Below are 14,493 nucleotides of genomic sequence, written 5' to 3'. Positions count from 1 at the left end.
TGAAAGAAATAATATTCTTTTTTTTTTATATAAAAAAGAAATAAAAACAATGTTGGAGCTAAAGTGGAGAAAGCTTTGCAAATTAAATTATGAAGAAAATGACTGTTAGGGGGTGGGGTGCTTTTCTTTTTTGAAAAAAGTGTAAATAAAAGAAGAAAAATATTTTTAAGTTAATTATAATGCCAAGTGTCAATAAAAGAGGAAAAAATGTAAAAAAATAATTAAAAAAGACACTATTTGAATCTTTTCACGCGTTTCAGGGAAGTGCAAAACACAATTTTTGCTATATCAACATTTTGTGTTTAATAGGTACATGTTTTGAACAATTTAGGTGTTCAATAGGTACAAGTCTTACGTGTCTAAGTGAATTATACGGATAACTTTAAGGGGCGATCGATGACTTAAGCCATTACAAAAGGTAAACAAGCGGTGATGATGTATGTATAACAGTCCCATAAAATATCCATCACCATCCATCCACATACATGTGTAAATCACCCCCTCCCCCCGCTTCTCTCCCCCAACCCCTACGCAAAGCTAGAAAAAAAAAGAAAAAGAGAAGAGGATTTGACTTCGTTTTGATTGAGAGAAAGAGAAGAATTGGTAAGGAAAAGAAGGAATGAAGAAGAAAATTCAATCCAATTGAATACAACTTTGACGTCCGTAAACATACTCTCTCTCTCTTCAACTTTCTCTCTCTAAAAAAAATTATACAGCTAAGAAGCTGAATCTATCTACTGAAAGCGCAGTGAAGTTCAAAAAAGTTGACGCTAAATTTTGTGTGTTTTTTGTGCTTGTAGTTCCGTGTAAGGAATATACTCAATCTTCGGTGGGTCGGTGTTGAAATTGTCTTCTGGTAAGTCTTCTTTGCTTTCTATTCTAAAGCTGGATACAGGTTGCTCATTTTGAGCTTTGGATCCACTATTTAGGGTTTGATCAAGTGTTCATATGGTTGTATAAGTTTTCTGCTTATTTTTCTTTCTTTTTTGTTCAGTGTTCAATCAATTACTGCAGCTTCTTTAATTTTTGTTTTGGGTAATATTCTCTATCTGTTGCTTTTTTGAATTTGTGTTTTTTAAAGGGATAAGGATGAAGTTTGATGTCTGTCTTTGAAACTGTTGAGATTTGGGGTTTTGTGTGTCCAATATTCTGATTAGATGATTTAAAGTAAGGTTGGATAGGGTTAATCTATCTTTCTCGGAAGGGAGGGAAAAATTGACACAAAGTTGAACAACTCTTGCAGTGGATGGTGCAGCAAAAGACAGTTATTTGAGAGGAAAGAAGTCTGGTTTAGTTGTTTCAGAGACGAGTTTCCATCTTTTGGGTAAAAATTGGAGACTTTTTGTCTACCTCAGATACATTTAGTAATCACTCGCTTAATTGAATGACATTATTGGTTTTGCTTGGTTCTCCGACTAGTTATTTCTTCGGAGCAATTGAAGTTTCTTGAGCTTAGTGGGGGATTTGATGCCATTTTATGAGTTTTCTCTACTCACTTGAGGCTTTTATGCCATTTTTTAGGAAGTTTCTATATTTGCTCAAGTGTTGGTAGATTGTGTACTTCTTGGTGAAAAATGGTTCCAACAGGGCCTCCTAATCCAATTGGAGGTTCCCAGTCTGTACCGTCTTCATTACTGCGATCAAATTCCGGTGTAATGGGTGGTCAAGGGGGCTCCATGCCTTCACCAGGTGGTTTCCCTTCTATGGTTTCTCCTCGGACAATGTTTGGTAACATGAATATGCTAGGGAATGCTCCCAATGTTTCACATCAGTCCTTTGCAAATGGAGGTCCTAATGCAGGGCTGGCTGGACCAGGAAGTTCTCAGCGTGGTCCTGTTGATAATGGGGCCGAGACTGATCCACTTTCTGGTGTAGGAAATGGGATGGGTTTTAGTGCTCCTTCAACGTCATTTATGTCATCAGCCATGGCGACAAATCCAAATAGCAGTCAAGTTCAAGGACAGCAGTTTCCTAACCCCTCCGGTAACCACATGTTGACTGACCAACAACGATCCCAACAGCTTGATTCCCAGAATTTTCAACATAATCAACAGTTGCAGCAGTTTTCTTCCCCTATCAATTCCCAAACACAGCAACAGCAGCATCAATTTCAATCCATGCGTGGTGGATTAGGAAGTTTGGCACCTGTCAAAATGGAAACACAGGTGACTAATGATCAAACACCGCAGCAGTTGCAAGCTCTGCGAAACTTGGCACCTGTTAAAATGGAACCACAACAGATTCAAAGTATGAGAGGTCTTGCGCCTGTCAAAGTAGAACAACAACAATCAGACCCATCTTTATTTCTACATCAGCAACAACAGCAGCAGCAATTCCTTCAGATGTCCAGGCAGTCCCCTCAAGCTGCTGCTGCTGCACAGCTTTTGCATCAGCAGAGGCTAATGCAGTTCCAGCATCATCATCAACTCTTGAAGACTGCCCCTCAACAACGAAACCCATTACAACAACAATTTCAATCACAGAATCTTGCTGTCAGACCTCCTGTAAAGCCAGTATATGAGCCTGGGATGTGTGCCCGTCGGCTGACTCATTATATGTATCAGCAGCAACATAGACCTGAAGTAAGAAGAATGGGTCAACTAGATCATTGTTTGGCATCTATGCACTGCACCCTACCCCACTGCTTTCCCAGATAATGAAAAAGGAAGTATGATATCGATTTTTTCCCTAACATATTGCTCTACCTTCTTTATAGGACAATAACATTGAGTTCTGGAGGAAATTTGTTGCTGAGTATTTCGCTCCCAATGCCAAGAAAAAATGGTGTGTATCTATGTATGGAAGTGGTCGGCAGACTACTGGAGTTTTTCCTCAGGTTCACTGCTTATGTGGAAGCTATTTACATTTTTGTTTTTGTAATGTTTTTTGTTCTCCCATCAAATGAAAATGGAGTTGTAACTTTCATGCTACAAGTTTAGTATCCTATTACAGCATAGATATATTTTCATCTCAGATACTCCTTTAGCTTGTTCTATAAATGATGCTGATTAGCTGTAGAACAACTGTTAGCAAATGAGTTTATATCTTTGATTAATATTGTGTAAATTGCAGGATGTGTGGCACTGCGAAATATGCAGCCGCAAGCCAGGCCGTGGGTTCGGTATGTTATTTGCAGCATCAAGCTCTTGAATTATTTTTTGGTCCTAGAAGCACTTAACAAACTTTGTGGCTTAACAAAACCCTTTCTTTAATTAATTCATCTTTATTAATTCGGTTTTCCTCGCAGTTGATAATTCTGTTTCAGCATCTGATAAATCTCAAATAATTTTTTCTCAGAAGCGACTGCTGAGGTTTTGCCCAGGCTTTTCAAGATAAAGTATGAAAGTGGCACTTTGGAAGAACTTCTCTATGTTGATATGCCCCGTGAATATCAGAATTCATCTGGGCAAATAGTCCTAGATTACGCAAAAGCGATTCAGGAGAGTGTCTTTGAGCAACTTCGTGTTGTCCGTGATGGTCAGCTTCGCTTAGTGTTTTCACAACCTGATTTGAAGGTTAAATGAAAGGCTGATAGTTTTATATTCTGTGAAGTGCTTATTCATGGACAGTTGAGACCTAGCATGGTGTATATTAATTTTATAATTCGTTTGATCTGGATTTCTTTTGTATCTACTTGGCAGATAGTTTCTTGGGAATTTTGTGCACGACGTCATGAGGAGCTTATCCCTAGAAGATTGTTGATACCTCAGGTTAACAATTTTACCTTTCAACTGCCATTCCGCAGATGCATTATGAAGTCATGCTTCAACTGTGATTTGAATCATACACTTCTATTCACTGATAGCAAACTTTTAGGTGGCCTAGGTTTAAATATACGTAAAAAAAAGTCGGTTGATTTTTTTCTTCAAAAATTTTTGAAGATGCTTTATAAATTCTACTTGAGAAGTAAAGAACTTCAATCGAATTTCTTGCCACATCTGCTATGGCAGAAGCCTTTTCGTTTCATTGACCTGGAACTATGTGCTAATTCAGTGCGATTGATCTTTATTATCGACATTACTTATGTAATTGGATGAGAGTATGGTCGTGTAAGTATTTGTGGTCACTATTTCCTTTTTCTTTTGTCTGTTGGTACAAGCTCTATATACATGGAAGTACAAGATTTCAGTTGCATTTTTGTTCTTTTCTAATTTCAAAATTTACCTGTTTCTTCTTCTTAGCAATATAGAACGGTTTAGAAGCATCTTATTCTCTATCCTCATCTTGTGATATTGAAGTGGTAAGGGCTGCTGGACAGACAGCTCTAAACTGCTTTTTAGATGAATCAAGCTCCAATTAGTTGTTTGTGGTTGCAATTTCTGTTAATTAATGGAAAGAATTGACTGTTCGTAATTGTATGGCATTTCTATTTGTTTTTTTCTTCAGTTTTGTGGAGAATCTGTCTCTGGAAAATGTTTTTGAAAACTATTGCATGGCTGGATTGTGTTCGGATTTAATATTGTTTTTTGAAGTATTTGGTGGATTGTATTGCGTTCTTGAAGATTTTTTTTGGTATCCTGAGTTTGAGCTGGTTTTGCATTGGGTAGAAGTTCTAACCCTGGTTAAGGCCCAAGGGTTTGGATATGTTATGGTCACGGGATAGTTAAGATGTGATGGAGAAAAATTCAGAACAGTTTTATTGGGTGATGTTGATGCTATCTGAGGTCCATGGAACAGGACTTTGATGCTCTAAGTTGTGCATGTTTTAAGAAATTTGTGTTAGCACAGGATAACAAAGTATAATTTAAATAAGCTCCGACTTCAAAATGGAAATTGAGGACTTGTAAAAAGGAGTTGTGCTTTTAATATGATCACTTGCGATTCTAACTATTCCTTGGTATATTTTTCAATCACAACTGGCTTCAAATGCCTAATATCAAGATCTTTTCGCTGATAAAATTTGGAATCAAATTTTCTCTCAGTAGGATTGTTAAAAGAGTAGTACTGGTTGATGGATCTTGGTGCACCAAATTGGACACAACTCAATTAAAAAAATCAAAACACAAATGAAAGCTAGATCTAAGCTAGTAAACCTCGAGTTTATTTCATAACCTTCAGATTTTGTTATCTTTTTGTTTTTGCTTGTATGCCTGTATTATAGTGAACTACTACTATATGATAAAAGTGTGCTACAAAAAAGAAACCAAATGTTAGAAATTAAACTTCAATTGACAATGTATAGAAACATGGACTGAAGTAAGCTTTAAATGTGTTCGTTGTATGAGGATTTACTTAAACAATTCTATGTTTGCTATCTAATAATACTTACATCTGGATTTCCACAAGATATTTAATTAAATATGCTATAATATTAAGTTCTGTCTTTCGGTGTTAGTTTCCTAGCTTTGTCAATGTGCAGTAAGTATGGGGTGAAATACTTTTGGCGCCAGATTTGCTACAACTTATATTTAAAAGAAAGAAAAGAAAAACAAAAGCTAGATTGGAACCGGTAAACACAAAACTCATTAATTTTCACCTAGAGCTGCACTATCTTCTGTTTTTTTTTTTTTTTTTCCTGTTTAAGTGTGCATATAGTGAACTAGGATCTGATATATGCATATGATAAAAACTCATTTTCGAGTAACCAAGTAAAGGATTCATGCTTTAACTATCATTTTTGTATTATGAGTTACTTAAATGAAGTGCCTGTTTGGGCAAATTTCTTGGAGGCCAAAAGTACTTATTTCAAAATTTGAAGTGTTTGGCCAATAAGTAGAACTGCTTTTGAGTAGCAGCAAAATCAGTTTTTTTGCTATTGGAAAGAAGTTAGAATTTCTGCTTCTTAAAAAAGGTGGAAGTAGAATTTTTTTTTTTCAAACAAAAAATTTCCCTACCATAAATACATACTTATCATGCATAACGCCTCATCAAGTTATTACTTTTTTATTATAGAACAACCATTTCCTTTTCTTTTAAAAATAGAAGAAAATAATGACTAGCTTTCAAATTATCTCATTTCCTTTGACTCTTAATATTAGTATCCATGCATTTCATGCCGAAGTTTTTTTCGTCTTTTATTTCGTTGTGTGAATGATTTTGCTTATTTTTGTGGTAAATACCCCATATATGGTTATTTAATTTGAGGATTAATTTTTTAATATATATTGTTTAATGTTTCTTAGTATATTCAAATCATCATGTTAATATTATACTAATATTTAATATTTTCATTGATTTATTAATATGTACCATATATTGAAAATTTTAATATGTATTTTAATTTTAATTAGATAACAGTACAAACTTGATCAAAGTCTTTCATTATTGATACTTTTAAAATAATATTTCTCTATAGAATAATCTTAATTATAAACGTGCATTAATACATGTCATAATTTGACACTCAAAATCATTTTTGTTAGAAAGATTAGCCTAACACGATTTGCTTATCAAATATGAAAAAACACATGCCAAACACATCGCTTTTCTCCCAAAGTACTTTTTTGGGAAGCTATTTTATAGAAAATGCTTCTCAAAATAAACAAATATTAGCAGCTTGGTCAAACAGTTTCTCTATGTGTGCCACTTAACAATTTTAGCGTTTGATTAGGAAGTGACATCTAATTAAACATGCTTTCTTAATAGATCAGTTGGCTTTTGTTTCGTATGTTTAAGTTGCACGGACTCTTCAATTTCGATGCCGCACTCGTGCCGGATCTCCAAAAATACACTACTTTTGGAGAATCCGACACGCACCAGTTGACATTTTTGAAGAGTCCGAGCAACATAACTGTAGGTTTGTCATGCTATTTTTCATGTTTTGGTACACTCATTAGGTCCATTGAAGAACCGTTAGTACAATATTTTTAAGAGATCTTGTGCACAATGAGCAATGTTATTAAAGCATGCTTAATCTCTGAAGCATGACTCATAACACGTTGAACGCTTCACCCTACTTAATGTGCCCTTCAGTGTCGTCATTAAGGCTCTAAGACACACTTTTCCTTGTGAATGAGCGTTCCCTGAAGAGGCGACTCTAAACCATTGTTATATCATTTTATCCTAAAAACAATAAATTTCTTTGTCCATATATATATATATATATCCATTTACGCTTTTCTCAATAAAGCCAACGCTTTATTTGTGCTCAAAGACCAACGCTTTTTTTGCGCTTTTGATAACACTTACGGTGAGTGGATCAGGTTTTCTACTTCAGGATGTCTCTTTGAAGCAGTTCTCAATTTATTGTGTGTGATCGTACTTCTGTGGCATCTAGTTGTTTTAGCATATAATTTTTATGTTAGCTGGATGTCGTTTTAGTTTTGAGTGTTGATGTTGCATATGAGGTAGGGGCTATAGAATCATTTCTGATTTGCCTATTATTGTTTTGATATGCTGTACAGGTTAGTCAACTTGGTGCTGCGGCTCAAAAGTACCAGGCCGCCACCCAAAATGCATCATCTAGTGCGTCTGTTTCTGAGTTGCAGAATAATTGCAATATGTAAGTCCAGATACTTACATTAAGGCGTTCATTCTAAGTATTGGGTTGGGAATATTCCATAACTTTGTTTGATTGTTTTGTTGCGTTACAATTTCTATTTAGCTATCTAACCCTCTTTTTTAAGAGGTTTGCAATAGACTAACTTTGTTTAATGGTAGTTGTTGTTGCCTAGCAATTTCTATTTTGAATTTTGAATATCTAACCCTCTTTATTAAGAGGTAAGCTGTGGCCAATTATTAGATCGCCGTCATTAGTGGGCAGTGATGATGAGATAGGATCTATTTGTAATTCACATTTTATACAGCTCTGTTTTTGGCATTGAGCTTTAATGGTCTTTACTGGTGCTGTTACCTGCTCTTTCTTAGCTTAGGTTAGCCTCTCCATGCTAAGGTAAGATGTTCTACCAATGAGTTGCTCTAGTAAGCTTTTGGCTATCCAATAATTTTCTTAAAGCTGAAACTTACTGTCATCTGATTCAGTGATTTACCGGGTACATATTTTCTTGTCTTTCCTTTGTTGGATGAATTTGGTATAATGGAGTATGGTCAATTTAGCATACTGTTGAACCTTAGAAACTCAAACTCTTTAAACATTATTATGAATGTCTAGTTGATAAATATTCTACCACAATGGTGTGTTTAGGTGCATGGCTGTCTACCTTCCTTCAATACTTTTTTTTTTATTGAAAGTTGAACTTTGGAGTGTCATGATTTTGGGGTGTGGGTTGAGGATGTTGACAGTGACCTGCGTGAGTGTTGATTTATATTCTAGTCCTCTCAGTGCTATGGTGACATATGGGAGGAGCTAGGGATGTCATCTGGTGGACCTACCAAAAGGGAAAGGAATAAATCTTCTTCCCATGGAATAACATTAATCTCAGGAGCTGTGAGTAGTGGTTTGAGGTGGTGGGGTGAGGGTATGTAAAGATATGCATGCCCTTTGAAAAAGTCAGAAGTGATCCATGTAAGCATTCAGTTGTGAAGTTATGTTTAGAGATTCCTTGATTCTCAAAATTTTATTAAGATTGTGAATCTGCTATCATCATGTGTTCCTTTATTTAGCTTAGATGTGTGAGTTATTTTGTAATTTTGACTTCTAATTGCGCTTCAGGTTTGTTGCTTCAGCTCGTCAGCTAGCAAAAGCTTTGGAAGTTCCGTTAGTAAATGATTTAGGATATACAAAGAGATATGTGAGATGCCTACAGGTATGTACCTTGTTCTGACATAGAGAGCTCCTCTTTCCCCCCTTTTCTGTCCCTTGTGTAGGTTTTTGTTTCAGTAGTGGGAATAGTCCTCATGTATCTATTGAGTCACTAAATGTGATTGTTGGAATTTTAGCTACTGTAATAGTTAGTTATTAAGGGTCTTGGCCAGCTTATGCATCTCTCTTTTTATGTCTGATTCAAAAGTCAATCAGTTCTGTCGACCTGTCTTCAGTTCATTTCTTTCCATATGTCCTCCTGCTGTTTTCAGAGCAGATTCAAAAACAGAGATGAATTCAATTCTTTAACAGTCCGCAGGTTAGAGATGGTTGTTAATGTTGTGGATTTAAAAATTCCTTTTAATAATGTGTAATTAACTCATGTATAATGCTTCAGCTTTTCTCTTGGATACAAATATGTGGTGTAATGTTTTCCTACTGTTGGTTGTCTTTCCTTCAGAAATTGACTTCGTTTGAAAATGCTTGTTCTAGCAGGAAGTCAAGGTCTTTTGGTTTTAGGTTCTTCTAATTCAGTTTATTTATTTCTCAAATGTTTTATAATCATTAATTTTGAAACCAAATATAAAGTTGCTTTTGTGTGATAACATCTGGTCAAATGATGTTTTGCTTGTGTGATTAACTATGGATGTGTTGTGTTCTTGGTGGATTGCAGATATCGGAAGTGGTAAATAGCATGAAAGATTTGATTGACTATAGCAGGGAGACAGGGACCGGACCCATGGGTAAGTTCAACCTACTTAACCTTTCTATTAGTTCCTTACATCACAGTTCAAATTTCCTGACCTTGTGACAAACTAATGACTCACTAACATAGGAGGATAGATGGGGTTGTTTTCCTGTGAGTTAGTGTTGCATACAACGACAACAAAATACCTAGTGTAATTTCACAAGTGGGGTCTGGGGAGGATAGAGCAAACACAGACCTCAACCCCCCTACCTTTGGATGTAGAGAGGCTGTTTCCGATATACCCTTGGCTCAAGGAAAAGGAAATAGCGGAACTAAAGAAGCTACTAACATGGCATATTGCCAACTAATTGATATTTTCTCTATAAGGTGTTTTTTCCTTCCGTTGTGACCCATTTTTGCTAAGCCTACATAGATTCTAAGAATTGTACGTTTTTCGAGACACTATCGAGCTAGTGTTGTATAAATAATAATGTATTTCACAAAGAGGCATCTGATTGTTATTTAAAGGTGTCCCAGGAGTTTGATTCAATGGGAAATGTGTGCTACGCTGTTGGTGCTCCAAGTTTGGTTCTAGGTGAAGTGTAGAGAATTAGGCCGATTATCTTCTTGTGAGGATTGTATTGGAGAAGAATATTATTGAAATTGTGTATCTGCATTATTACATAGAGACCCTATTTATAGACACTACAATATAATCCTTTACCAAGTAGGATACTATTTACTATTTCTATTACTATTCCTATTCGTATTCTAAATAGGATTTTATAAACCTATTCCTATTCTATCACTTCTTTTAATAAGTAAAGAATGACACTTAAATAGAGAGGCATTAGGATCATTATCCTGAATTTCTAAGCTGAAACAACGGATTTCTTAGTCAACCAAAAAAACAGAAAAAGAATAAGAGAGCAAATTGGGGGGGGGGGGGGGGGAGGGGGAAAAAGAAAGAAGATTGCCTTTTGAAGTAAATTTTGCTCATACCATGAAATTGCTTTGCGGATGGAAAATAGAAACCATCATGTGTCTGAGTAGAGAACCCATGGGACAAAGCAGATTCCGCTGCATCGTTAGTCAACTTTGTTGGTAATATAACTATCATTTAATAACTAGAGCCATGCAATATGCATGAATGTGGGGGACTAGAGAGTAGCACACTCAACTCTTGCAAACTAAGGCTCACTTTCATATTGGACATAATGTATCGTTAATTTTCTCGCTGATGCTGACACTGTCTCTATCAATGATGTGTTAGACTCATTATAGGGATAGGACAGTGCCTTTAGAGTTCATTATGTAAATATGGTTTCAGTACAACCCATTTACTGATTTAAAGAAATAGAAACAGTTACCAATCTCAAAAAAAAAAAAAAAAATTCTCGCTGATGCTCATTGATCCAGTTGCATAGTTTCCCCCCTGAATTTCTTATCAATTCCCTCTTTTGCCCCAAAATATATCACTTTTCCTAGTGGCATTCTGGATTTGGTGTTTAGTCTTTTTTCGATAATGAGGATTTGGTGTTTTATATCTTAGTGCTACCTCTTTGTGCTCTGGAGTTTGCTGTGGTATTTAAGTCCCAGGAGACCGGGTAAGTGGTCAAGTGTTTCCCCAACATTCATGAAGTTCAAGTGGTAATCTACCAAAATTCAATTTGTGGGGTAAATGAGTGGGAGCTCAACTTATCATTAATCAGTTTTTATGTCTGGCCCAGTGTTATCCTCTCTACCTGTGATGCGTATGTGAGTGGGCCATTTTTGTGTGCGCTAATTGATAATTTGGAGTAGATATTCAACTTGAGCTTGATGAACTTTTTTTTTTAATTTTCATCTAGTATTGATTATCTGTCCTGTGTTTATGTTTAACATTATTCTTACTGTTCACATTGTGCCCAACTCTTAATTTTCCAGAGAGCTTGGCTAAGTTTCCTCGTAGGAACGGTTCTTCAGCTGGAGTACAAGGTCCAGTTCAATCAACTGAGGATCAGACTCAGCAGCAGCAGCAGCAGCAACAACAGCAGCTGCAGCAACAACAACAACAGCTGCAGCAACAACAACATACACATCAAACAGTCAGTAGCTCGAACCATGAGACGACTTCACAGCCTGGTGTACCGCCTCTACCTTTGAGCAATGGTATGTCGAATGTAAACAATTCTGTGAACCAAGTAGCTGCTACTTCGTCTAGTGGTACAGTTGTTGGATTACTGCACCAAAATTCCATGAACTCCAGGCAACAAAATCCAGTGAATGGTGGAAGTAGTACCTACTCAGGAAATGCTGTCCAAATGCCTTCACCTAATACTTCAAGTACAATGCCTCAGTCTCAACCCAACTCTTCTCAATTCCAGTCTCCAACACCATCATCATCCAACAATCCACCACAAGCTTCACACAGTGGCTTATCATCAGTGCAACACATGAACTCTGCAAATTCCCCAAAAATCACAATGCAGCAACCAGCCCATTCAAGTGACGTGGATGCTAATGACTCTCAGAGTTCTGTACAAAAGATCATACATGAAATGATGATGTCTTCACAGCTCGGTGGCGGTGGCATGGTAGGTAATGGTACTATTGGGAATGATATAAAAAATGGACATGGGATGTTGGCAACAAGTAATAATTCCCTTCTCAATGGAAGCAATTGCCTTGTTAGGAATGGGACAGCCAATGCTAACAGTACAGGTGTTGGTTCTGGATTTGGGAGTATGAACAATGGACTGGGACAAGCTGCAATGGTTAATGGAATGCGTGCTGCATTGGGTAATAACCCTTCAGCCATGAATGGGTTAGTGGGCATGACAATGGTGAGAGAACGTAATATGAGTCAACAGCAACAAGATCTGGGAAACCAACTGCTAAGTGGTTTAGAAGCAGTCAACGGTTTTAACAACCTGCAGTTTGACTGGAAAACATCTCCGTAAAAAGGTTCAGGTTGGCAATTATTTGGCTATGTTCTGCTGCTTGTGTTGCAAAGATTGTTTGATGAGTTTGCCTCTCATGATGAGAGTAGCCATGGTTGCTGAAGCAGAAGTGGTTTCAAAGTTTGCCCCGTTTGTACTGATTTGAGTGGGAAGGACAACGTATAGGGTGGCATCTTAACAGCTGAAATGTTATCTCATCCGAGAGTGCACTCTCTTCTAACTTGATTTTGCCTGGTTTGTCGTAGCTGCTCCTTTAATGGGACATTCAGGGAACGACTTGGCTAATGGACTGCTACATTCAATCTGTTTATACCATGCGGAGGCATTTGTTAACTATGTATGGGCTGAGCTATTGCCCCTATCGTACTGCATCTCTACACCACTCCAGAGCATGCAGTTGTATATAGTTGGGGTTCTGTTGTAGAGCTTTCAGTAGCTTCTATAATTGGCACCGGTGCAATCATCATTTCCTCTCTCCTTCCTACTTGTCTTTCTGTTAGGCTTATTTGGAGTGGCTTGACAGGAAAAAAGAAAGTAGGAAGAGGCTTGGTGGAATTAAAGTAAATCCATTAGTATCAAGTTATATCTGAAGGAATTTGATTTTAAGCACTGGAATTTTCATAGGGGCATAATTTGAAGTATTTCTATTAGCCTGTTGATTAGGAATTGCTGGCTTGATTTTAACCCACAGATGTTTGTTCTAATTGCTTTACAAAGTAGAAAGAGCCAGTTGCTCATGTTTTTTGCTGGAAAAAATTAAACCAGTGATGAGGCGGTCCTACTTTACTCTTGTTGCCATCATCTTTAACTTGTTATTGGCTTTCTGGAGTGCAGTGTTTTTCTTTTATTGAACTGCGAGGAGAGAGATGCTATTGCAAGGATACTAGTCATGAAGAAAACTTGTCGGCAACATATTCTGGTGTCTCTACTGCCGGCAACTCCATGAGCTCCAGAGAGATCATCGACAATGGAGCAGCAGAAACCTATCATTTGCAATTCTTAATTTATATAGTTTGAATCTCGAAAGTTCAAAATCTCAGGTCCGACGAAGTTAATGTAATGAAAAGAATGCATGTAGTATAAAATAAAGAGTTCAGAGGAGAACCTTTTTAAATGTTCATAAATTGCGTTCAAATTACAATATTAAAGTAAATTTATTGACAAATACTAGTAGGAATAACGTGGCGTTTTATAGAAAAATAATAAATATAACGAGGGTACTTCGTAAATATTGTCGATATCAAATGTCAATTACAAAGCAGAACAATGTATGTATAACAGTCCCATAAAATATCCATCATCGATCCGTCCACATGCATGTGTAAAGAAAAAAAAAAGAGATTTGACTTCGTTTTGATTGATTGAGAAAAGAGAAAATTAGTAAAGAGAAGAAGAAGAAATAAAGAAGAAAATTCATTCCGATTGAATACAATTTTGACGTCCGTAAACACACTTTCTCTCTCATCAACTTTCTCTCTCTAAACAAAATATACAGCTAAGAAGCTGAATCTATCTACTGAAAGGAACCACAGTGAAGTTCAAAGAAGGTGACGCTAAAATTTGTTTGGTTCTTGGTGCTTGTAGTTCCGTGTATGGAATATACTCAATCTGCGGTGAGTCGCTGTTGAAATTGTCTTTTTGTTTTCTAAAGCTGGCTGCAGGTTGCTCATTTTTATCATTTATTGCGAGATTTAGGGCTTGATCAAGTGTTCATATGATTGTATAAGTTTCCTGCTTTGTTCTTTTTTCTTTTTTCTTTAGTGTTCAATCAATTACTGCAGCTTCTTTCATTTTCCGAGTTTGAAAATTTGGGTGTTTTTGGGTAATATTCTCTGACGGATGTTTTTCTGAATTGTTTTTCTAAAAGGGATAGGAATGAAGTTTGATTTCTGATTAGACGATTTCAAGTAAGGTTGGGTAGGGTAAATCTATCTTTATCGGAAGGGAGGGATAAATTGACACAAAATTGAATAACTATTGCAGTGGATGATGCAGCAAAAGACAGTTATTTGAGCGGAAAGAAGTCTGGTTTAGTGGTTTCAGAGACAAGTTTCCATCTTTTGGATAAAAAATGGAATGATATTGTTGGTTTTGCTTGGTTCTCCGCCTAGTTTTTTCTTCAGAGCAATTGAAGTTTCTTGGTAGGGGGCTTTGAAGCCATTTTATGAATTTTCTGTACTCACTTGAGGCTTTTATGCAATTTTAGGAAGTTTCTATATTTG

The 14,493-nt window shown here is 36.5% G+C and overlaps 2 protein-coding genes and 1 long non-coding RNA gene across 3 annotated transcripts in view; 2 read left to right on the top strand and 1 right to left on the bottom strand.

Annotated features, from left to right (window-relative positions):
* Nucleotides 1-666: 666 nt before the first annotated feature.
* Nucleotides 667-13,395, top strand: LOC125838267 (transcriptional corepressor SEUSS-like). Its single transcript, XM_049517346.1, has 11 exons — nucleotides 667-856; nucleotides 1,244-2,582; nucleotides 2,717-2,836; nucleotides 3,073-3,121; nucleotides 3,298-3,515; nucleotides 3,642-3,710; nucleotides 7,344-7,441; nucleotides 8,552-8,645; nucleotides 9,315-9,384; nucleotides 11,256-12,275; nucleotides 12,361-13,395. Exons 2-10 carry the CDS (start codon nucleotides 1,575-1,577, stop codon nucleotides 12,269-12,271), a joined length of 2,742 nt encoding a protein of 913 aa, XP_049373303.1. The 5' UTR covers nucleotides 667-856; nucleotides 1,244-1,574; the 3' UTR covers nucleotides 12,272-12,275; nucleotides 12,361-13,395.
* The window catches only part of LOC125838270 (uncharacterized), a 45,998-nt gene continuing 42,902 nt past the window's right edge, over nucleotides 11,398-14,493 (bottom strand). The window contains exon 2 of the long non-coding RNA XR_007443555.1: nucleotides 11,398-11,642. This is a non-coding gene — a long non-coding RNA (uncharacterized LOC125838270). The remainder of the gene's footprint in view (nucleotides 11,643-14,493) is intronic.
* LOC125838268 (transcriptional corepressor SEUSS-like) overlaps nucleotides 14,255-14,493 on the top strand; it is a 44,105-nt gene continuing 43,866 nt past the window's right edge. Inside the window, exon 1 of the mRNA XM_049517348.1 lies at nucleotides 14,255-14,459. The gene's annotated coding sequence lies outside the window, so the exon portion shown is untranslated. The remainder of the gene's footprint in view (nucleotides 14,460-14,493) is intronic.

Source organism: Solanum verrucosum, unplaced genomic scaffold, assembly GCF_900185275.1.
Source record: "Solanum verrucosum unplaced genomic scaffold, falcon-dt-bn FXZP01000079.1, whole genome shotgun sequence".
Lineage (NCBI taxonomy): Eukaryota > Viridiplantae > Streptophyta > Magnoliopsida > Solanales > Solanaceae > Solanum > Solanum verrucosum.
Note: the sequence above shows the minus strand (reverse complement) of the source record. Positions and strands in the feature narration are given on the sequence as shown.

Bases quoted from the DNA above. Each gene is read 5' to 3' on its own strand.
- LOC125838267 (XM_049517346.1), top strand. From the start codon at position 1,575: ATGGTTCCAACAGGGCCTCCTAATCCAATTGGAGGTTCCCAGTCTGTA. The intron at 7,442-8,551 runs GTAAGTCCAGAT...ATTGCGCTTCAG, and splicing joins TTGCAGAATAATTGCAATAT to GTTTGTTGCTTCAGCTCGTC. The intron at 8,646-9,314 runs GTATGTACCTTG...GGTGGATTGCAG, and splicing joins GATATGTGAGATGCCTACAG to ATATCGGAAGTGGTAAATAG.